General features: G+C 40.2%; 1 protein-coding gene across 1 annotated transcript in view; it reads left to right on the top strand.

The window, feature by feature from the left end:
• adamts3 (ADAM metallopeptidase with thrombospondin type 1 motif, 3) overlaps positions 1–25,735 on the top strand; it is a 143,966-nt gene that overhangs the window by 73,488 nt on the left and 44,743 nt on the right. The window contains exons 8-10 of the mRNA XM_072387340.1: positions 6,376–6,481; positions 13,356–13,499; positions 16,960–17,092. Coding sequence (XP_072243441.1) covers positions 6,376–6,481; positions 13,356–13,499; positions 16,960–17,092 — 383 coding nt within the window. The remainder of the gene's footprint in view (positions 1–6,375; positions 6,482–13,355; positions 13,500–16,959; positions 17,093–25,735) is intronic.

Below are 25,735 nucleotides of genomic sequence, written 5' to 3'. Positions count from 1 at the left end.
GTGGATCTGAAGCGTGTTGATGTGTCAGTAATGACAGCGTTCAGTTACTGAATGCACTTTTGATTTTTCAGAAACATCACCAGACCTGCTGATGTCCTGATGGTTGCTCAGCTGACTGTGTGACGTGGGCAACACGTTTATGTGCGTACAGACGCATGTGGGGACGGATTGGAATGGTGTCATGGTGTGAACACACATATTTAGTGCTGTCCACTTGTGATCTGGTCATCCAGGGCGTATGTTGGAACCAGGTCTGAACAGCAGCTTTATTTCAGCTTATCACGAACCATCTTTGACAAAAGAAGTCATGTTTAGTGAAAAGGGTCTTGTGAACTTGTCATTTCCGTCATTACATTGGACCAATCAGAGTCTCTTTGAGCTCACAGATTATAGTTGTTCACTTTCTGAATCAATTAGCTGAGAAAATAGTCTCAATAAATTAATGGCAATAACTTATAGCCTGACATCTAATAAAAATTATTATTAGAAGCCTCACATTTACATTATTGTGCAAATTGTGATATAGATATAATGCTGTAGGACCTTTTTCTTTTTCTTCAGTAAAGCTTCTGAATACTTCATCCACCACTGACAAATTAAGATTTTGAGTCCTGAGACTGGTCTGAATGCAGATAATGTTAACAATCTGCTGACTTATGCTGCCATAATCTGTGCCATTTATAGAATGAATTTGAGGAGGAAGCTAGCATAACTCTAAAACAGTGTAAACATGTTTCAGTCAGCCTGACATGAACGTGCAAGGACGCACATTCTGGCATCATGAATGGGAAGCAGTGCTTCAAAAGTTGGCCAATCAGTAAAAGTGGATGAATGCAGCTGAAATCTGTCAATCCGCGAAGAAGAAATTGTTTGAAGTCCCCTTACTTTTGGCCTGTGGATGCTGCTGTTTGCGCAACTTACTATCAGTTTATCTAAGCAATATGCAGCACGTAGAGCAAAGATTTTAAGGACTAGAGGAAAGTGTCTTCCGCACTTAGACTAATGAATATCGAAAAAGTGCGAGGAGTTGTCATTTTTTCCTTTATTCAGGTCAGCCATTTTTCTCTGCTGACAGTTTACGATGACAGACGCTCAATTTCATGATCTCCCCTAACTGAAGTTACTATCATTACAAAAGATCTGTAGTATGATATTTTTATCTTAGAAAATACCTGTTCTGATGAAACAAAGACCAAAATACATTTCTGAAAGACGTCACCTTCACACACAACTTTCTTGACTTCTCAGAATGCGAATGCCCAGGGCTTTGCTATATGTTTGACTCTGCTTTGGGGATAAAGGTTGATACCCCTCCAGCTTATTCAGACACTTTGTCATTCCAGAGTATGCACAGCGATTGGTAGAGAAGCCAAAAATTTGAGTCGAGTACAGGTTCAATTACACTGTAAAAACAAATACTTCAATGCAATTCAGTTCATTTTAAGTGTCCTTAAACCTTGAATTCTTCGCAATATATAGAAATTAGACTAATGAGATCCACACCAATCACTCGAAGAAAGCACAGCTATTCATATATATTCACATTTATTTCTGCATTATTCTAACACAGGAGGTGGTTGGTGCTGAAAATAAGAATCTCAGGCCCAGAGTGAGACGTGCATTAGAGACATTATAATACCGCACAGCTCATTTGGCCTGATTATACAGTCATTGCAGAGTTGACAGTATGTTCAGAAAATAATGCAAATTTGTGATAATGATCCAGACTTATTGAACAAGAGTAATAATGACAGAAAACAAACAAATTCATGCAGTGAATGAACTATGCAGACATGAAATGGATGCTGGACACAAATGGTGTCAAGCTAAAAAAGTTAAAAAGCAACAAAGGGAAGTGGCGACTGGTTTACAGTCCTGTCTCTTTTGAGCACAACCCCAACGCAGTGCGGTGGTTTCACCCTGGCCACATGTCACACTCCTCCTTGCACTTTCCTACCTCCTCCAATGGGGTCAGGGGGTTTTGGAGTTTAAAAACGATTCATCATGGATGTTAGTGACACAAATCTGGTACAGTTTTATCTCTGTGGGAATTAATCATGGAAACGAGGGTCTACGGAAGCCCAAGGAATGCAGTAAGTGGAAGTTGCTGCAAGTTGTTGCAAAGCTGATTTCTTACATGAACATGAGGTCAAAGTATATTCTTGGCCTTTAGCTGACCTGAAGCGGTCTGGACTGGTGATCTCAAGCAAACCGTATGTTGTGCCCTGAACCAAGTAGGACTCCATGGTTGAAAGCCAGGAAGCACACCGCTGTTAGAGTCCTGTTGAAACTATCATAGATCAGCCCCGGTCTTTCTGGGATAGTGTTCCACGGAGAGAGGAAACCTCAGTTAGAGCACAGAGCATCATTTTTAGGTTGGTGCTGGAATGAAGCTTCAGGAGAAGAAAACCCTTCTTACTTATTATGATTATTGCTTTCTTATTAACCATGTTGGAAATTCTGTCAGAGAACAGCTTTAATGCCTTTGGGTGCATGAGGCTGTGAATGTGACAAAGGAGTAATGGAATCAGAAAATTACCTTGGCCTCTGAAATGGAAATTAGTCACTGTAGTTGAACAATAATACAAAGGACACATCCCACACACCGAAATACTTGTCAAGCTTGTGCTTGGCGAGTTTGATATCCAGCCCTTAGACTTTCCTCGTCTACAGTTAAACCGCTGACAGTTCGTGCCGCTTTCTGGCACAATCTCATCAAAGCTCATGAAGATGAGGGTGGGATAATTCTGCTCTAAACTGGAACTTAGAAATCCACTGAAAATATGAACAGCTCAGTCAATTAGATGTTTTAAAACCCTGAGTGGCTCAGAACTAACTTTCAAGGTTTTCCGAGTTGGTAGTAATTTATCTAGTTCTATAGGAGATATACACCCAAATATCTGCCATCAAGTACAAAAAGTGTTTGTTTTTGTTCCCTTTAGGCTTGTAGGCTCGTTGATATCCACCTTTATGCCACCTAGTTTGATATAGAGTAAACGGGTGAAATGAGTCAAAGAAGTCAATAATTCTCACAGATGGTCATGGAATTTATATTCAGAGAGAGATGCCGTTTTGTTCACTCATTACTCATGTTGAGGATGATTTATAAACTACTGACAGCCAAAGCTATTTCATTAGGAAACATTTCTTGTGTATTGACTTGCAACAGCGTGGCTCTGGTTTACATTAGGGACGGAATTGAGATTAATTTTGTGTTTCTCTGTCATTATCTCAAGTTGGTTGTACTTTAAAATCAGCTGATCCTCACTAGCTTCATTTCTTCTAATTTTTTCCTCATTTTCTTGCCATCAACTGGTTTGAATTCTCCATAAAAAGTGCATTTATCTGAGCGTGTTTGCTCCCTTTTGCAAGCCCAGTCTCTTGGTTAGGTGGCAGATGATTTTAGAAAGCTTGAACTGAGACTGCAACCTCTCAGAGAAGTTGCATGAACTTTACAACGTTGAAGCGACAAATCCATTTGCACGGTGGCAATTTGTTCAAAAAGCACTCCTCATTCATCAACAGCAAATGGAATGGGCTCTCAGAGGAGCTACTGTGTGCTCTGAAAGCTTTCAGATATGAGGGTACCTCAAACACGGTATCTCTTGCAACAATAGTGGAATGGAGAAGGCATTTCCATCAGATTCATCTTCTTCTTCCATCTTCCTGCCCCCCCATGACTCCTTATTGTGGTGATTTGGGGTTATGTGATCACAGGGTGCCGTTATGGTGAAATTTTCTTGAGCATGTTTTTTCCTAGAGTTAAATATTTGTTAATGATTATTAATGATTAGTTAATGAAGAGTGATCATCGGAGGAAAGAAAGGCGTCCAGAATAAGCCCATGCAGGCACAGAGAGGACATCCAAACCACTTGAGGAGTCACTTTGAGGTGTTTTCTTTTTTGGATCATTGTGTTTTGTTGAGGCCCCTCTGATTTTCTTCAGAATTTTCTGGTATTCAATTAAATCCACATTCTCCATGTTTGATAGAGCAACACGAGCTCGAAGCACAGTCCATCCATCCGCGTTCCTAGAAGTTGCCACAGGGAGGATTTTGTCTGACTCTGTAATGCCTATGTGTGGACTGGAATACAACATGGAGCCTGATGCCAACGTCAGCAACGTCAAACTCAGTTGGACCTTGAGTTGGTTGAACAACTTGAACATGGTGGTTTGTTGCTGAAGAACAGCAAGAAAACTGTCATCATCTGAGAGTTCGTGCCACTGCAGTCTCAATACAAAACAACCTAAACACTAACGTGTTGTGAGAGAATTAGTTTAGATCTTTAGTTTATTCAAGAGGGAATTAAGACGCTTTTTATTATTAAAGGATCAGCATCTCCGGCCAACACATGATCTTCTGATGAATTGTTTTTTAATGAATAATAGCTTGATAATGATTAATAATGATTAAGTGTTTTTTCATTTCTGTTTCCTTTTTCTTTTGTAGATTTTGTCCGACCGTCTGCCTTTACAGAGCAGCAGTCATTGAAAGTATAATGAAAACACCAAACATATAATGAGATTATTTTAATTGCATGATTGAAGTTATTAATGCAAGTATTAGGACTGATGTGAAGTGAAGACACAACATCCAGCAGGCCTAACAGCCAAATGATCCCATGGTGATCCTCTGCTGCAGCTTTTATTTGTTGGTAATGATGAGCTGAGATTCTAGATGAGCTGATCTGATTGCTCGTGAGCTTGGAGAATGTGCTAATCTAAATTATGGCAGCTGGATCAAAACAGTGAACTGTTTGGAGATTCACCCATGCTGTACATTATTGTCTTTAACATTATTAGGGTCACTCCACCTTAAAGGGGAACTCCGGTATTTTTAAACCTAGACCTTATTTCTGGCACGAAATACATTTATCCACTCACCGAGAACAGTTTGGCGAAAGTTGGCGTCCTTCGGAAGATATTTAGATAACTTGCGATCCATATAACGGAGTGAACGGGGCAGAGATGATGCAGCCTCTAAACAAGGCATTATCTGTCTTTATTTCACCAATACTTTAAGACGAATGAATGAACGAACGTGTACTGTAGCTCTGTTAGCTCATAGGTGCTGTTATGTGGCTACTTGCGGCTATAGGAGAGCTAACAGAGTTCCCCTTCAATGGACATACATGGCTGCATCATCAGTGTAATTGTTGGATGGAATATGGATCCCAGCGGCAGCATGTAGATCTCTGCTTCAGTATATACTGTGGTCAGAGGCTACTGTTTCAGATGTATGTTCCCTGAGATTTAAAGATTTTAACCTGCTTACATCACACCAAAAAGACCAAATCAATTGAAATGTGGCAAATGTGGCACATAATGTTTAAGTTGACTTTGTGGCCTCAGCAACTGACGCAACATCTTGCAAACAGCAGGATGTGTTAGGAAAGTAATGATGATCACAATAAATAATTCTGAAGCTGACAATCGGCACAACTATTGCTTCTCTCAGAGCCGAGTCTCCCGCTGTGCCTCCCCCTCCTGCTGCTTGCTCATCATCTCATGTACCATCACTGTTACCATACACATGTGACACATGTAAACACACACGCAGCATGTACACAAATGGAAAAACACTCAGATCTGCCCTACTTTAAGTTAGTTTTACTTGCCCTGGTTTTCATATATCTGCCTGTGAAACTCCCACTGTGGGAAGTGATAGACATTTCTTTTGGGGTCTGAGTGCAAATCAATAGGAACATTGTTTACGACACACAATGGTCCCAGAAACTGGGGCATTGTAATGAAGTATCAGTTGCTGAGATGTTTTTGGGCCATTTTTGGGCCATTTAGCCACATTTCCTTCGTTATGTTGAACCAGCAGAGGAAGTCAACCACCACATGCAAAAAAGCTTTGGCTGTTTTGAGTCCTAAGATTGAGAATTAAATGTGAAAACAAGGTTTTTTGTTTCCCGACTTTTGAACTTTATTTGACAGGTTTTGCCACAAATCTCTTCCCCTTCACAGTCCTCAGCTGGCACTATGAAATAATGAATTGCTTCTGAATATGTTTGATAAAGCTGAAAGCACGTCCTCGTGGAGAAAGATTAATCACTGATGTTTATATGTGAAGCCTTCTCTAAATCCCCTCCTCCTTGCACCGCGCAATGTCACGTACCCAGAATTAGAGAGAAATATTGGCAGTTAATGTAAACTTGGCAGCAATAACTCCAACAGAATTATTATATAAACAACGCTTTGAAGCCCACCTAAATGTAAGTAAATGCACAAAACTTTGTTTAATGCTCACAAACTTTCCAAATTTGTGAAAATTACCATCTAAATGATAAATTGACACATCAAAGCATAACATGCCGCTTGATTATTATTCTTATCTATAGTAATACCTTCCATCCCTTTTTTCTCAGGCTACGCTCCAGTCACGGGAATGTGCCACCCAGTTAGAAGCTGCACCCTCAACCACGAAGACGGCTTCTCTTCTGCCTTTGTCGTGGCTCACGAAACTGGACATGTGTAGGTGCCTCTTGTTATTTCCTTCCCTCTTTGTGCTTGAAGCTCCTAAACATGTGGATTCCTCTCGTCAAGGTGACACCGTGTTGCACTGCAAGGAAAACGATTGTCCTTCCTCATAATATTACAGCTTTCTGCAGGCTGTCATTCCTGTGATCCATATGTTAGATGACATGAGGAACCTTTAAACAGATTGGTCTCAAGCTCAATGACATGTAGGCAATTTCTTGGTTTGTTTCCATGGTTTTGTCCACAGACACAGTGACTCAGACACTGTTTATGATCATGGCCTCTTTTCCTGTTTTCTGTTTCTAAATCTACCTCACATTAGCTGTCTTGTGATCCTGTTTTTCAGTGTTGTGATCATTTTAAGCTGGTCCAGGTAACGAGTGAATCAGAAACCTATCAAAATAATGTTTCAAATTCATCATTAAGAGATGGGTCTGAGTTATCTTTGAGCCAACACTGTCAGAGCTCAACGCTGCATTTCACTTTAAACAGTCCCAGGGAGTTAGAACACCCTTAGTTTAATGGTACCGTTATTTGCCACAGCCAAAAGGAAGATGTGCTGCTGAATAAAACACAATTCAGATGTCATAACAGAGAAATACTATACACAAAGATATGTTCCCATTAAACTTTAGAATGGGGAGCTTTGGCTAAAATGAACCAGCTGTGACAAAGTGGAGCTTAGATTTTTTGTTTCAGACTCAACATTTCAGTCAAATCATCTCACTCCTGAGTTAATAAAAAAGAACTCCTCGATTAAATCTGAATCCGCCCGCAAAGCCACTTTGTCCCGGGCAGTTCTCCATAAGAAATTTCTTCTGTTGCACGCCACTCTGCCAATCGTGAATTATGAGGTCTGATGGCCTTGTAAAGGATCCTTCATTTTTCAAGTTTTCACAGAGCTGCGCAGTGTGTTGGATATCCAGCTCCACAACTATGTGCTTCATTACCTCTTCATTATGGCAGGCAGCATCAATATTTAAGTACTTTATCTTCTACCAAGATACTTAGCTCAACCATAGCATCTTCAGACAACCAGTACTTACTCTAATTATTGAAGCATTTTTCAAATTGTATTTCAAAGGATGAGACAAGCCTTTACAGGCGGGTCCCAAAAAGGCTCAGTGAATGGAGCTGAACAATTATATTACATTTTTTTCACAGAGATTTAGCTTTAATGTTTTAGCTGAAGAGCTCAGAGAAATTAGTTCTTGGACAACTTGTCTGTTTTTCCCAAAGTCAAATGCAAATACCTCCGAAAAGCCAAGTTTTCTATTTAGTATAGTCCTGATAAGTCAAGCAGCAATACGTTTGGCTCACTCGCTGTGTGGGATTAAATAACATAATCATGATCTTAAAAGCATCCAGAATTTAAGGGAAAGTAAGTAAAAAGGTGGAGTGACTCTATCTAAAAGAAGGGAAACTAAACATTTCAGACCTTGAAGCAAACTCAAGAAAAAGTGAGTTCATGAGCTGTTGAATCTCATTCTTAAGCAGCTGGTGAACTCTGCTTCTCACTTTGACACCAGCTCGTACCACAGTTAGCCCCAACTTCCTCAAGGGTATTTATTGGGCCAAAAATGTGGCCCCAGGCCCTGGGGGAGCCACTATCAAGCCCCAAAAGTGACAATAGAGACTCCATAGGTTCGTGCACGCTCTCGCTCCCCTGCTTTTGGGCCGACAGAAAGGCAGCTGCTGTGAACTAAAGGCTTTCCAAAACTTCACAAAAAAGCAGAGTGACTGACTAAATGCACACAAACTCTCAGAGCAGCAGGTAGATTACATTTCGGTTCTTGTTGCTAGGCAACCTGACCACATAAACCTGAAGGCTGAACTGCCCATTAATGTGGTAGGGAGAAGACAATTTAGCTCCTGTCCCAATCAGCTGGAAGTTAATGCTCTGTGAAGAGTCTCCAAAATGCTGATTGATTATTCACATCATCAGGTTTTTCTTTTTTCTTTTTCTCTCTGAAAACTAAATAACAAAACCTGATTAAATTCACTTACCATGGAGTTACAAATGAACACATATTTGCGGCCTGACTCACAATGATTACTCTCTGCTCTTTTATTTAAGGGACCTAGTTCAGAGTGTGACATTTCTAAGCCAGGTAGTGCACTCTGGATATTCCAGCAATAACTACAACAGCTACAAAATGTATAAAATCTCAATTTTGCTCCTCATTTGAAGCCAAATTTGAAAAATTAATGATGTGCAAGAGCAGCCACTGAAAACAGAAAGGTTCAGGCATCACTAAACCACAGAATGAACCATAAAAATGAGTTTTTTCCTGACTGGGGCCAACAACTAAAATGCAACAGCAACAACAAAGTAGGAAATCAGCAGATTAAAGCAACAGCATGTTTGTACCAAGTTGTAATAGTCTATACCGCTTCAACAGTTTGAAGATAGAGTTATATTCTGTAAAAAACTCTGATAAACAAGTCAGTCACTTGGAAAAAAGTTGGTTTATTCTCTCAAATACTTTCTAATTCATGCTTCTAGTTTGTTCAGCTGTTGAGAATCAAATCTTTCAGTGTGCCGTTTGACGTTTTTTAGGTTTTTGGAGGCTATTTCAAACGAAGCCTTAGGTCAGAGGCAGGGCTAGAAGAAGACAATAATTCACAGCAGGCTAGGCTGTTTCCTCTATCCTTAAAAAGCATATATCTCCCTGTGGCAGAGGGGCTCTTGTCCCGATTTGAGGGTTTAATTCCAAACCTTTGAATCACGGTCATTTGGAAAAACTAACACCAGATGGAAAACAATTGGAACTGCAAACGGAACATTTTTTTGCCTTCCACATCAACTGGTCCTGGAACAGAGAGAGTCCAGTTGAACAGAGAAAAGAGTCAAGGCTGCGGATGTAAGGATTTAAAGGAGAAGGGAATATCATTTGAGAGTTCTGCTCAACACGATCAACATTAGCAGCATCACGTAGCTTCCATGCGGGTCGGAATCTGTCGGGATTGAGACAAAAACAGGTTTCAAATGGTAAATTTCAGCATCTTCACATCTTCTTGGAAGTCTCTACTTGTTGCTGTTAGTGCTCGAACTTGTTGAAAATGAGATATCGTGTAAGGGCAGGAAGGAGGGTGTAGAGAAAAAAGGGATCTTTCAGCAGCTGTTTGACAGAGTCAACCAGCTAAAATAGTGATATCCTTCTAAAAATGTCTCCGAGCGTGCCATCAAATCCTCCAACTTCATGGTTGTTGCGCTGCTGCTGACCCTGCGGGTACACATGAGCACGCAGCTTCTTAAAGGATCAATAGATACAAAAAGCAAAGGGCTGACTGTACACATGTTCAGCTCTCTGCTGAAGAGTTCTTCCCAAGGGGAAGAATTCTGTGCTAATTATTTGAATTCAATGAAAAGATTAAATGTTATCAATAGAAAAAAGAAGCTTTTCACAAATGCTGAAGGAGCTGCTGAGCAGAAGAACAGCTAAGCAAGGGAGGGGATAAGGCTGCATGAGGTTGACGCAGCAGGATGATTTGAATCGTTTGGAGTGAAATGTTACAGAACAGATGTGTTTGCCTCAGTCAGTGAAAAGAGTTCAGTGGGATTATTAGTGCTTACAGCAATGCTTACTGCATGTAAAGCTGCTTCGCTGTGCCTGTGCGAGGACATTTAGAAATGTGTCTTTTCCCTTCCGTGCATCTGTCACGTACCTTTTAACTTTATTGACGTAGAATACTGAATTGCTGGAGGACACCCGTCACATTTTAACAGCGATTCGATTTCGTAGTTATTTGTATCAGCTTGTGTGCAACAACCTTTACGTGCCTGTAAATGTCATCCACACTTTTTTGGTTGTTGGGATCTGTGATATCATCATATAGGCATCAGAATCACCCAGCAAGTGAGAAATGTGGGCGGTAGTTCAGATTTCTTGAAATTGACCCTGCTTGTTGAACCCATTACATTAAAGCACATGTTGCAATCTTTTCCAAGTGGTGGTAAACATCTTCCCTATGGCTTCGCCATCTCCTGGCTCCTTGATGCGACTCCCTTAGCAAGGGCACGGAATCCAGGGAGAGTCACGCACCCTGATTAATTAGCCAGATGCCGTATTTAGGATGTTTTATTTCATGGGATTTCTCCAAGAAGTTACGCGGCAATGTTGGATCATTAGTTCCTCAGCTTTGTGGCGTTGTGCTGATAAGGAGAATGAAGCAAGTTAAGTTATTAATCAGCATGAAGCAGCCCTTGTTGTTCAGGTAAGCATACATCACATTACTCATGAGACTATTGGTGAAAGAAAAGGAGATTTTTAATTTTTCTCTACTTATTTCACTTCAGTTATTTGCACTAAATAACTAGACTAGCCAGTTTGTTATCAAAGACTACATGAGGCTTTCAAAGTGTCACTCTTTTTTAAACACAGTGCATTCTGTTAAGGTTGAGATAAAAAAAGCAGTCTTTGAGATCATTGATGGTTATGCAAGTGCAGTTGTTGCTAATGCAGCTGGTGCAGGATCTGTGAATCCTGCACGATCTAACAGGGAGCAGAGCAGGCTCATGTTTGTTAGTGCATGTGTGTAGAAGTGGCCCTTTATGACCCTCAGGCATTTCCTTACGCACTACTTGGTGCTTTTTCAAGTTTAGTGACTCACATTCGGTGTGGTGTGCACACTATCCTCCCTAAGGCCTCCTGGCCCCGGCCGGAACAGTTGCTGTAACAGGTTGGGAAGCAGCCGGTTCTCACTGGTTCCCTGATCAAAGTTCTTAAGGTGTCTACGGCCACCCAGGCCTGCTGGAGGAGTGATTATCTAATCTCAGGTCCTTGTGAATGTGGACATTTGGGTATTAGAAAGTCGCCACCCTTCTGATGGCTGTGCTGATGATTAACCACCGGCAAACAAAAATAAGGGTTTCATTTTTCTACCCAAAGAAAAAGCAGCCTGTAAGACAGCATTTCAAATGATGATTGAGAAATGATTGAGAATTGTTCTTTCCCGTTTCCATGCAGTGCTCCCACCCCACTCCAGCTAGAGCAACAAAAGCCTGTTTTTATGGGAACCTTCCTGTGCTTTTGTGCGCCACCTGGCATCCACCGTGATCTCCTTCATCTGAAGCATTTTCAGCGTTAGGTTGTCCTCGCATGGTCATCTTCTCCCCACAGACCTCATAGTTGCAGAAGATCACACACACCCACACCTGCTGTGTCGTCTTCAAGCTTCACAATAGTATTTGCAGTGTCTTCTGCTAACGGTTGTGTGTGTAGAGCGAGTAAAGATCTTTGAGCTTTCTGACAAGCCTGTGGGGCACAGTAGTACTGAACACTGAGCCGGTGTCAGCAAACAACATGAATATTGCCCAGCCCTTTACTGGAAGCCACCTTTCTTTCAGTGTGACGCATCTTTTCTTCCTGTGGTCATTTACACAGTCGTTTCTGTGAAAAGTTATTAAGCAAAATATTCAACTAAAGTGTAAACTGTAGAGAATGCTTAAATTAAGATCATCATTCCTTGCAGATGCAATGAAGTCATTTCTGTCCTCGGGGTCAGAGGATACATTTTTGGACTCTGTTAATTATAAATTTAAATGTCAGTCAGCTGATGAAAGGTTGTGTTGGAAGGACAGATTTCCTTGGGGCTGTTTTCATATCTAATCTGTCTTTCAGTTCACATTAACCCTAATGTGTTTGCCCACTTTGTCTGAGCTCTCGGTAAACTTTAATTTCAAATGTGTTGCAAACCAAACAACAGCAGAAGATGTGGGTATCAGTCCGGATTACGAACTTTAATTACTTTCAAGACTTCTCACCATTCTCTTTCCGTTTTTTTTAGTATTTGTGTGATATGAGGTCCATTTGCATCATGGATTAATACTGCGCACAAACAATCACGTCTGTGCCAGGTTTGTGATGCCAAAGAAGTCTGAATAAGTTACAGAAACAAAATTTTGATTTAATTACCAATTGTGCATCCATTGCAGGATGACAACAGTGTTGCCATTAGACAATCCAATGTAAGAAAAGAATTGAAATGAATGCAAAAAGGTCTCTAAAAACTGAACTCAGATCAATAATAATTTCATAATCGTATAGAAGCTACATTTGAGCTGAATGATAATAGCTGTAGTAATTGTTTCCGTCAGGCTCACTGCAGTTCAGGACCAACATGGTGATGGATTCCTCTGAAGAGGTTCCTCTAACATGATATGCAGAATGGTCTTTGTATTCTGCAAAGTTTCTACCATCTCATCTGTGTGTCACACAGGAAAAAAATGGTCTCCGTCTTGCTTCTTGGGCACAATGTAGCCACTGGCAGACCGAGAGCAGCATTTACAGCAAAGCGTTTCACTTTTCAGCAGCAGGCCACTAATGTTGACTGCTCACAGATGACCTGCCATGATAATGCTAATCCAGAGGAACTTGTAACGGGTTACTACAACTACTATTTTGAACTACAGTATGCCCCCCTATGCATCTTCTAGTTCTCGAATACTTTTTTCCTTTCTTACTTATCTTAGAATATAAGAATGGATTTGGGAACAGGGAAAACATCAAAAATAGCCTTGAACTTTGAATAAAGTGCTGTATTTGTGATTCTGGAAACTGAAACTGATGTAGCAGATGATAAAAAAACGGAGGAATGGAACACTCTACCTTTAGGTTGTTGTCGACAAATGTCGACCCAGTGCAGTCACTGAAATATTAATTGCTTGCTGGCAAATATCTCTGGCTGTTTTCAGTGCTATGTAAAAGATGCATTTTCTGACTAGAAAAAAGAAGAAGTGACATTTACACAAACCAAATAGTTTGCATACATTTGTTTTTGTTGCAGGAGTTGTAAAATATTTCAGATATGTCACTGTAAAAAGTACCATTGGTAACATAAATGCTTCTCTGTCCTGTGGGAGCAGGTTGGGCATGGAGCACGATGGCCAGGGCAACCGCTGCGGGGATGAAACGGCGATGGGGAGCGTGATGGCCCCCCTGGTGCAGGCGGCCTTCCATCGATACCACTGGTCCATGTGCAGCGGTCAGGAGCTGAAGAGATACATCCAGTGAGTTCATGTTGGCCCCCGACTTCCACAGCGCAGTGCATTTTTTTCTATAGCTTTTAATATTAATCTTTTGTATGTGGTCAAGCACACATTATCTTATTTGGTTATAGGCTGTATTTACTTGAACACACTCTGAATACAGAAGTTCCATTTAGAGGTAAAAGTTCAATTTTAAAAAGATCAATAGATATCAAAAGGTTACATCCTCGGCCTCTCAAGCTAGCCCAACATGGCAGGAATTGATCAGTTTGTTTATTTGTTTCGTGAGAAAAAAATAAAGTATTTTACCCTACTTTTGAGGACATTTCGGGTCCTTGTTATCACATCAGTCACGATGCTACAGTGGTACAAACACCTCATGATTTTCTGTTTGTACTCATATAGTAAAGTTTACAGAAAACAAGCAGTTGATTCAAAATTCCATAAATTTAGATAATTGAAGATTAATTTAAAATCATTTTAAGCCTTTCATATGCAGACATTTAATCAAACAACCAAGAAACTTTATTTGTGGACGTGCCGTTATGCACGGACAAATCTGTATGAAGAATTGTTTGTGTTTTAGTGTGACTGAATATGTCCGATAATGAGGTGAATATCATACTTACAGTATGAACTACACCCTGGTACTTTACTTTTCCTTTCTTACTTATCTTAGAATATAAGAATGGATTTGAGAACAGGAAAAACATCAAAAATAGCCTTGAACTTTGAATAAAGGGCTGTATTTGTGATTCTGGAAACTGAAACTGATGTAGCAGATGATAAAAACAGAGGAATGGAACACTCTAACGTTAGGTTGTTGTCGACCCAGTAGCCTTGGTGTAGTAGCTGTACCCAGAAATGCTCCAGTTCTTAGGTTATGAGGCTAAAGGGATTGTTTGTGTCACACTGTCTCGCATATAGACTTGACTGCTCTACAACTACATCCAGAAAGCCGTCAGGAAAAGTAGGCAAGTAGGGAAGGTGGGGACGTGATGTCGTTTGATCTTGGAGGGACGCTCTACCACTCTAAAGTGGTATCGTGTGGTGTTCTTCTATGGGGCAAGCATGGAGCATGGTTTGATTACTTATATATTGCGTTGCTCAGTGATCTCAGAAAATGAACACAGAGCTCCTCCAAGGCCTTCAGTTGCTGCTCTGACACACCTGATTCAGCTGATCAGCTCGTAGTAAATGCTGCAGCTGCCTGATAATTAGGTGGTCATTTGAATCAAGTGTTTGAGGAAGAGAAGAACCTAAAACGATCAGTCCTCAGGGCAAGAGTGAGAACTACAGTTTAATGGTCCAACTGTATAATGATGTCCTGAGGCAACAAACAGAAAAACAACAAAACAAGTGCAGCTTTACTAATTATATTAGATTAAAACCTGGTTATATACAAGCAAATATCCTTTGCATTGCTGTGTCCGGTGAAACTTTGGTTGTTTCACCCCCAGGTCATTTTATTATATTAGATTTATTATTTATATCTATGTCTGCGTGCTTACTTTTTCCTTTTTTGGTAGAAACAACCTTTCAGCCATTCTGCGCAGTTGTCCGACCCAGTTTTGACTTGATATACCTGAAGTCTTTAACAACTCCTCCATGGATTTTAGTTGATCCTGAGCAACACGGCAGTTGTTTGAAAACTAAACCAATGGTAGAAGACCTTTCCTTACAATGTAATCATTTATTTGATCCCTCTCCAGACTCATTGGCATCCACTGACCTAAATGTTTTTTCAGGTCCAGCTCTTGCTCCTGACCCTTTTCGACTAGATGTATGCAGTCATCAGAGTGCTTAATTTCTCAGTGAAGTTATTTTTTTCACCTTTTTAATAATAAACACCCGTAATGTTTCTTTACTCTCTTTGTGAATGTTAGGCTGTGTTAAGGCAAGTGTAGTCATCAAACCTATGGGCAAATTATCGAGCAGGTTACTGTGTTTACAGATGATGGATATCTGAATGCAAGGGTTAAGAAGGCTAATTACAAAATGGTGTATATCTGTAATTTGGTTTCTAGATATGAGAAAAATGCATTCATATAAAAATGAAGGAAATTATAATGACTTAATGACTGAACGGCCATTCTTCAGAGAGTATTATGTGGGTATCTGTACAGTTTTTAAATGGTTGAAAATGGAAGAAACTGATGTGTAAAGATTCTCCAGCTTTAAAATGTCAAGTTTAGCATATTTTTAAACACAAGAAAAATATATAAACAGAGATAAAACTTTAAATGTCAACACGGAAGCTTTATCTTCATCGTGATATGATCTGTTTTGCACAAATAGAAGTTAGAAACTCTGGAACCTCTGGAGCGAATTGTGTTCATGCATATGGACAGAGGGAGCCTCGGCCTATGCATTTATGTCTGTGCTTAGTTCACAGGAATTGATTTATTTCAGTCTTTTATCATGGGAGAGAGAAAAATTCAATCACTGACAGAAAGTTTAGTGAAGCGTGGACACCAACTATTGACAGTGCATCATGGGAGAGGACAGTGGCAGCGTGCAGTCAATCATTATACACTATGCTGCTTTTTTCAAGCATCCCATGAGATCACTTGTAAAAAATTATTGCGAACACTGCTGCAGCAGCATGATGATAGAGGAATATAAGGAAAAAGCTTTTGTTCTGAAAGTGGAAGAAAAAAGCCAAAAGGTGGCTGCCAAGCTGAAAAATGAGGCTCTCCTCGTAGAAAATGCATGTATGCCTTCTCAGTCTCTGAGCGTGGTGTAACTGCTCATCGCCTTGGAATACTAAGAGTCAGCTGAGCCTCTTGTCATCACCTCGCCATGTATAGCTGGTTTTTGCTGAATTTCTCTGATGGTTCTGTGTGGCACTGCTAATATCCACATTTATGAAAGCACAGCATGTTTGAGCAAAGGAGCAACAAGGAGTACCATGACAACCTGACACCAAACTGTAGGGTGTTTTCCTTTCAGCTACGTTTGTCTCTTTTACTTCTAAATGTTTCTAGCTGTGGATGATGAGTTCAGAGCATCCCAGTTAACAGGCCAGAAAACCAGGCTTTCAGCCACCAGGATAGCAACAGAAGATAGTAACTGTGCTTTATACCTTAGCAGTATGCTCACCTGGTGCTTGCTTTGTGACGATAAAACAGCGTATTGATGTTCTTATCAGAGCGCACAGCCTCTCTTACCATTTTGCTCTGTTTTGTCGGAGAAGGAAGAATTAATAAGCTGTTTAAAAGTTGGTCTGAGCTGCTGCTGTTCAAGCCTGACACTGCAAAGTTATAAAAAAAACAATTAGGAATGAGAACCTTCTGTTAGTCTCTGGCCACTATTTGAGAATTTTTCAAAAACACAGAGTTCTCGTTGAGTTCTCGTTGAGTTCTCGTTGAGTTCTCGTTGAGTTCTCGTTGAGTTCTCGTTGAGTTCTCGTTGAGTTCTCGTTGAGTTCTCGTTGAGCCGTTGCATCGGCGTCATCTCATCTCATCTCGTTTCTTCCCAGCACATATGATTGTCTCCTGGACGACCCCTTCAAGCATGACTGGCCACAACTTCCTGAACTTCCTGGCATCAACTACTCCATGGATGAGCAGTGTCGCTTTGACTTTGGCGTCGGCTATAAGATCTGCACTTCAGTGAGTAAAGCTTCCATTTAGTCAGTATCTACATCATGTGTTCTCTACTCTGAAAATATTTTACTGTATCTTTGAAACAAAAAAAAAGATAAAAGACAGAGTCCATTGGAACTCCAACTGCTGACATTAAGCCGAGAGAAACGAGTTGTCCTCCTATCAAAGCTTTTTCCCGGATTGATGAATGACAGCAGAGGTGCTCTGCTGAGCTTTTTGCCTACAGATGTGTTAGATATTGATAGCAGCCTCCAAAGGAAGGGATATGAACAGACTTCAGACAACATCAAGCATTTCAGACAGAAATCACTCTATTTTACCGCAGTCCCACATGACACCCAACATGTTCATTAGAGTATTGACATAAAATATATAAGCTATTGTACTGTGAAAGGCAGGGGGAAAGAGTTTAATCCTTTATCTTCAGGCCGCAGAGTTTAAAAATCCAGAAACTGCAGCTGCTGATGACAAATTCATTTTTGCATCCATCACCCTGGAGTTTCCTGTACTGGTCTAAAAAGTCAGACTGCAACATTTTTTCAGAGGTCGTTATCTTCTCTTCCTCTGACTAAGATGCATTTGTTTGCATCATTTCTGTGGAGGGTTAGGGTAGATGTTGATTACAACAAGTGTGACATCATCTGTGGCACTGAGTTATCACCAAGCCGTTATTACATCACTAAAGGTGTTGATCAGGGAATATTCAGAGCTCACCCAGACCTGGTGATGGAAATACACAATACTTTACAGTTCTCACCAAATGTCTCATGTTTGCCCAAAGTTGTACATTATGACCTTGATGCTTTGCTGCTTTTACCTATTAGGTCAGGGGATGTTTACTTTGTGTCCTCTCAGCAAGACCAGTTATTTCAGAGCCACGTGTATGTTGAAGGACATGGTGAAGACCTCTGGGGGATAGGAATAAGAGCTCTCCTTGATGAGAAAGCTTTCACTTTGACTTTACCATTGCTTTGAACGTATTTCATGTTGACAGCACCCTCCTGGTTATGAAGCTCCATTAGGGAAGGCGGTATTGCTTCATTAACTGTCCACTATCTTGTTCTGTTACACTTTTTACATATTATATGACATTTGAAAAACTGCGAAGCCCGTAAAAGATGTACTGGACCATATATAGATTTTAAACTTAAAAGCCAAACATTCCCCTCTGAAGTTGGACATGGCTAAAGGAATGAATATTCCGAAACATGACTCAGAACTGCTGCTTTATATTTCAATAAACATCAAAGTTGTTGCAAAGTTTGCCACCAGTCAGTAACGTCACAAGTACAACATGAGATCTGACGCTGAAGCCTGGAGTCGTATATATCGTCTCCAGGCTTCTAAGTTTCACACACTGTGGTTGGCTTAATCACAATATTGAAAATAAGTGAAGACTCATTCTTCTTTTGGAGCTGGGGGCATACATACACAACAAGAAGAAGGTATCGCTTCGGTGTCCCTCCCAGTTTCCCATGGATGTACAATTAATTAGCATGATCAGAGGTGACCTGCCACTGGCAGTGTTCGTCATCTCTGTAACCGAAACGAGAAGCAGCTTACTGCTTTTCTAATGAGAAAGACTGAGGAGAAATAACAGTCTCCCTGAGGTAAGCAGCTTAGCAAACTTTCACCTCGAGCAGAGTGAAGTGCCCACAGCCTGGTTGTCATGAAGGAGAGCGTATAGTTTGTTTCCTTTATTAAAAGCTCTAAAGTTGCTACTGTTGTAATGATGCAGGAAAGTATTATCAAGTGTATGCTGTTGAGTCAAATTACCAAAAAAAAGGACCTAACTCCTGCTTCTGTATGTGACCATTCAGTGTGTGTAAACATGACCACTGCAAACCCGCCTCCTCTATAGTGAACTTACCTGTTTGATGATAGTGAGGAGGCCACGTCTATTCAAATGACTGGATTCGATGTGAGCTCTATTGATTCTCCTCTTTAAAACTCAGCCTCTGGGCAGATTATACAGAGACTGACTGATTAGCTGCATGATGTGTTGTGAATACAATTATCTTTTACAGAGCTGAGTGGATCAGTGTTAACATAAAATAAATGATTTGGCCTTAGCGTTGCATATGAACAGAAATAAGTGCCAGGACTGCAAAAGGGCAACCGTGTCTGGTCTGGGAGCTGACCCTGTGTTCATAAACAACTTTATTGGCTTCCCAGAAATGTTTAATGTTGTTGTTACAGGGAGATTCAAGTCATTAAAATGAAGAGAGAAACATCATTAAAGAATATTTTTCTTTCTTTCTTTTTACATAGTATGACCAAATCCCTGGAATCCTTGCTTCAGTTCAGTTCCATTTCAATTCAGTTTTATTCTTATAGTGTCATTTTACAACAGATGTCATCTCAAGAAACTTATTTTGTGTATTTCAAGGCCAGTTACAGTTCAGTTCAAGACATTTTTTTACTAAAGTTGCCTTCCTAAAGACACTAAGAAAGGAACAGATCAGATCAGACGCGGCAGAGATACCAACATACACAGAAATACCAAGCCAGGGATATTTTTTATGGTACAGAAAGAAGAAACACAAAGTTATTGGCAGCAATGAGGGCAGACACTTACATGAAGAGTAAGGAGAGCAGTGAGTCAGGGTGTTCTGTACAACATAGGTCCCCCAGCAGTCCAGGCCTACAGCAGCATAACTAAAGAGATTGTTCAGGGTTGCCCGAGCCTACCTTAGCCATAAGCTTTATCAAAAAGGAAGATTTTAAGCCTAATCTTAAAAGTAGAGAGGGTGTCTGCTTCCTGAAGCCATACTGGCAGCTGGTTCCACAAGAATGGGGCCTGATAACCGAAGGCTCTGCCTGTCATTCTACTTTTAGAAACAAAGAGGAGATCAAATCTGAGAAAATATGATCTCCAGTCATATGAAGGTAGAAAATGAACTTCTTCATCTGAGATAGCCTGCACAACCGTCACGAGAATGAGATGGTGTGAAGGTAAAATTACAATGACATTTACAGAGCAGGGACTATGACCAGATTGGTTAAGAGAATTTCAGAATAAATCATTTTGACAGATTGGGAAACCAGAGGTGGCCAAAGAGAAGAGAGCAGCAGAAGAGGCCCGCACTCACCACAGTGGAATAAAGACAGAATGTCAGGGAATCGATGTAACTTACTGAACAGGGAATTAAGCTTCATTTCAGTCCAGAATTGGGTTTCAGTGTCATCATCATTTTGAGAAGCTATGTAACTGTAACTGCTTCAGAGAATTGTATTTATATCTTAGTGAAATTATGCTTGAAACGATGGAGAGATCAGATCAGATCCATCCCCAGATCCTGGCCTGGGAACGCCTCAGGTCCCCCCGGAAGAGCTGGAGGAAGTGGCCGGGGACAGGGACGTCTGGGTTTCTCGGTTAAAGCTGCTGCCCCCGCGACCCGACCCTCGGATAAGTGGCAAATGATGGATGGATGGGTGGATGGATGGACGATGGAGAGATTTATCCTCTATGAAATGCCCCCTCAGCTTTACAGAATCTTTCTGAAATCCAACTGATAGCTTGTCTGCGACACAACAACCTGCCCTAACTTAGCTTACTACCATTTGCTGTCACTCTCGCTAAATCCCTTTATGTTTCCTCCTGAGCTTCTAATTGCCACAGTAATACTACTTTTAAACTAAAAATGGTGTGTTTAAGAGTTTGGCTTTTTTTCTAAATGTGAGTACACCTGCTCAAAAACAAGCAAAGTCAAACCCTTTCCCACTGCCGTTTGGCCGTGTGTTTACCCTCCAGACACTGCAGCGAACACAAAAAACAGATGTCCTACCAGGAAAAACTTGTAGGCTACAGCAGCATAAAGTAACAGAAGTTACATCTGATAGTTGTGACTCTAAAAGTGTTTGGGCTGGTTTAGCTTTTTGACCGGACCTTGGGAGGCAGCCATTTTAGACCTCACAGTTTTAATGGAAAAATTAGTTGTATTCACTCTTGCATCCCTGAGTGCAGCACCCCTGTTGAAAATGAACATGTGAACCCAGGTGTTGTCTTCTCAACACTGCCAGTTGAAGCCAATAAGCCCCGAAGCCCCACGATTACTTCAGAGACAGTAGACCCAGGACTGAGTCCTGATTTAATCCTTTTTCATTACACTCCAAAGCCAGACATTTACATGTTTTCTAACAAGATTAACTGACAATCTGGTGCAAACAACTGCATCACCTAAAGGCAGAAGCTAAAGTTTGATACCAAAAGTTAGATATTTGTTCCTGCAATCAACCGTTTACATACATCCATATACAATCATTTCTGCTCATTCAAAAAGCAAAAGAATGAATGACTTTGAAATTGTTCAGTTATTTTTTTAAATAGCATATTTTAATGTATCCCTAGCATGAAAGAGAAAATAAATGAGAAAAACAATCAGCTATCTGCCAATTTTTTTATGTTCTACATAGAACATTACCATCTGTCCAGAAAACATGAATATTGATCGGTTGGTGCTGTAAGTTAAGATAAAAAGGTTATACCAACCTAAACGTTTGTAGCCAGCTAGTTATCCAGTAATCACAGGGGGAGCAGTTCAATCCTCGGGCTTCAAATGTTAGTGCTTGCTACCTCTGGCAGCCCTTTCATGAACTTTTTGCTGTTTTTACAACTTTTTGTTGTAAGAATAAGCAAAGGAAAAATATTACAAGGCTAAGTTAGCAGGCACTATAAATTTAACTATTTGAGGGGAGGTTTTCAAGATTATTGTGTCAAATCCACTCCTCCATACAGTACCTGCTTCATCATAATCAAGCAGATGTAAAATGGCCTCTGATGAGGTATCTCAGCAAGAAGAAAAGAAACCGGAGCCTTAGAAAGTCAATTTGTTGTCAAGCTGGTGTAGAATGACAGAGGAACTGAGAATGAGAGCAGTGTGGAGGGTCATTTTTGTCCCCCTGTGCAGATAAATACTCTGATAGACTGATATGCTTATAAGGTTGCATTAAACAGCAACATGATTGTCTCTAGATTGATTAAAAATCTATTTTGAGTAAGTTAGAAAGAAAGATTTGCATGTTTACTGTTTTTTTCGCTGGGATTACATCATCATTACATCAAGTTCAGTCCCTACAGAAATTCTCCCTGTACTTACAGACCTGTGAGTCATTTTGACAGTAGTTTTGTAAAGTTATTCAACTTCATGCCCTGTTGTCTCATTCACTGAAAGTCACAAATGGCTTTGAATGAATGCAACAGTTTCTGCTTTTTTTGATGACTTTTAAACCCAGAACAAAACTCATTTTCCAACCCAAATTCCCAAAAATTGGAACATGGTGGAAGATGTAAATGAAAATATAAAGAATGCGGTGATTTGTAAATCTCATAAAACAAAAGCTATTCACAACAGAACATAGAAAACATGTCAAATGTTGAAAGTGAGACAGTTAACTGTTTCATCTTAAACTTGATAGCAGCAACACATCTTAAAAGTTGGGTCGCTGGACAGCTGGAAGAACATGACTTACTAATGGAACATGTAATTAATTTGGTTAATTGGTAACAGGTCAGTACTGTGAGTCTCTCAGAAATAAAGATGGTTCAGCAATCTGCAAAAGCTGAATCTACAGATAGCAGCTGCAGAGGGATCATCCTGCTCTTTATCAGGTTCAAAAACCTGCATCTCTGTTGGGTATAGGGGTGCATTGGTGTCTATGGAACTGGCATTTTGTTCATCTGGCACCATCACTGCTGAAAGGCATATACAGATTTCAGAGCAACTTATGCTCCCATCCAGATGACGTCATTTTCAGTGAGGCCTTGCATTTACCAGTACGACGATGCTAAACCACATACTGCATCTGTTCCAACAGCATGGCTTCATAACAGAAGTGTTCAGGGCCTGGATGGCCCTGCAGGCCAGTCCAGATATTTTTTTCAACTAAAAAACATTTGGTCTATGATGAAACACAAAATACAACAAAGAAGGTCCAGGACTATTGAGCAGCTCGAATCCCATATCAGACAGGAATGGGACAGAATTCCTCTCCCAAACGCTCCAGCAGCTGGCCTCCTCAGCTCGCAGATGTTTACAGACGGTTGCTAAAAGAAGACGGGACGCTTCGCAGTGGTGAACATGGCCCTGAACCAACTTTTTCAGTGCGTTCAACTATTGCTGCCTCCAAATGAAATCATATTCATAATGAAATATCAGAATAGTTTCCCTTTTAACATTTGGTGTTCTCTCTATTTTGTTGTGAATGACATTGATTTACTTAGTTTACACTTTATGCCCTTACCTTTTTGAAGTTGGGGTTCTATGGGCCATATATGGCTCAGACAAATCAAACATTTATTTTCTTCAGTTACACATTAACCAGACTTTAATTGTCAAACCTAACTAAGATTACAAGACATGACAAGTAAACTATGTATCAACAACCCTTTACAAATGTGAAAAACAATAGTGCAGAAACAGAAACAGGCACAGACTTTCCTCCTCTACAACTTCCACAACGTAAAAGCACTTTGCAAGATGCAGAAGCCACAACATGAATGCAAGAACATAGGTGAGCTCACAGTGAAATTCTCCAGTGGATGTTGCCAATGAGCTCTCCAGGCCATGGTAAAGCATCACTAGCATGCTCCTGCATCTACACACACACTTCAAATCGCCTGCAGAGTCACCAACATACAGGAGCTGTCTGAGGATGTCCCCGCTGCCCCTCTAATCCTCCATTTGGACCTCAGGTAAACAAAGCATAAAACACAGCTGGACTAATGAGGCTGCTGTCCAGAGGAGCTCAGTGAAATGATTCTGTCGCAAGTTAAAAAGGGCTTTGTGTGTTAAGAAAAATGTCAATCTCCTCAGGTAATTGTTGCGTGTGCCTCTGCAAACAAAGAGCCATTCAACCAAACAATTGAACCGAAATGGAGAAGGATGAGGAGGCGGCAGACATGTTCAGAGAGTTCTGTGAATCTCTGTAGGATTCAGAAGCTGATTAGTTCTTTCTAATGAGTACTCAGAAATGAGCCAAAGTGAGACAAAGGAAACTTTTTAATCAATGCCTCCTGAATGAAAAAGGCTATTATTGTAAGACTGATGTCAAACTGTCCACTTAAGATGGAAACAGAATGGAAGTCAGGTCCATGGACAAGAGCAGAGTGTATTACTGGAAATTACAAATGGTAACTAAGACTCTCAGTCTCCAGTACAAATCATCAATTTTCCTCCCTGAAAATTCCATAATTTAACAAAGTAACGTCAGCCATAGGGATGTGATTATTATAATCGGTGTTGCACTAACTTTCAGTCAATGGGAGTCCTGCCTTGACCACAACCTTCTACAGCTGATTCCCTAAACTTTAAACAGCAGATGTTGCAGAGATGCATCAATTGATGTTTTCATTGGACTTTAGAGGATGATTAGTTTTTACCTGTTGATGTTCTGTACGGGAGAAAGCCTTTGCATGTGGCACTAACATTCAGAAAGAGCTGCGTAATTGTGAACAAGAACACATTTGAATTTGAACGCAGACTACTAAGAGGTATTGTTGAATTTACAGAGAAGGAATATAACCAATATATACCAGTCATTAGGATTCAAAAGGTCAGAGCAGACATGCAAAAGTTCAAATAAAAATCAACTTAATCTGTTGGTGAAATTTGATTTGGCGAAATAGAAACTGCAGTGTACTCGGCTCAAATTACAGTTAGACAACAAATGCTACTTATGACATATCTGAACACCACTGAAGACGTGTTATATCTTATTTCTTATGCCATCAAATGTTGTGACAATTGACTGTTGGACATACGGGTGTTAATTAATTTAGCATAATTTTAAAGTTTTGGACCACGCTGTACAGTGAGGCAAACGTGCCACTAATTAGTGGATGAGCTGAAAGAAAACGTCTGCTCTGATGGCGTACAGGTCATTAACTATGTTAATTAAAAAAGTCAGATGTCACATTCATCTGTGCTGACAAACTCTAAAGTCGTACATTTTAGTACATTTCTCCTGTGAATACATTTAACTTCAGATCCATAATCCAACACATTCAATTTAGAATAAGCCATTTTCATACAAACTAATTCAAAGCGATTGCCTTTTAAAAATCTGAAGGGGATGAAAGATTGAAATGTTCTTGATACCTAAGATCAGCTAGGCCCCCAGATGAGCTTGATTCAGTTTGAGTTAATTGGTCTAACAGTTTTTGACCAGGAGCTATAAATATGTTTTCATGAAGCTTATTCTAGAGTCAGAATTCTTCACTCAATGCTCTTTTAAGTTGTTTTTATGTATTTAAACAATGTAAACTTGATTATTATAGTGCCACCTACATCTGCATTGTCTCAGGATGGGGACAAGTTTCTGAGTAAAAGCAACAGAGTTTCTTCTGATTCATATATTTAGACCCCTAAACTATTAAGTAGAACATGTTGATGTTTGCTCCAAAACATCTTGTATTGCAAATTCAGAGGTCACCAACAAAAAAGGCAAACCTAACTCTGGCTCAAAAAGAAAACAGTTTTAGCATAAATGGGGGCAGGGTGTGTAAAAGTATTATTGGCAATGCTGTAACAGTGCTGTAACAGTGCTGTAACAATGCTGTAACAGTGCTGTAACAGTGCTGTAACAATGCTGTAACAGTGCTGTAACAGTGCTGTAACAGTGCTGTAACAGTGCTGTAACAATGCTGTA

The sequence above is a fragment of the Leuresthes tenuis genome, unplaced genomic scaffold, assembly GCF_036924035.1.
Source record: "Leuresthes tenuis unplaced genomic scaffold, fLeuTen1.0.hap1 SCAF_6, whole genome shotgun sequence".
In the NCBI taxonomy this organism is placed as follows: domain Eukaryota; kingdom Metazoa; phylum Chordata; class Actinopteri; order Atheriniformes; family Atherinopsidae; genus Leuresthes; species Leuresthes tenuis.
The sequence above is the reverse complement of the archived record's forward strand: the minus strand, read 5'-3'. Positions and strand labels throughout refer to the sequence as shown.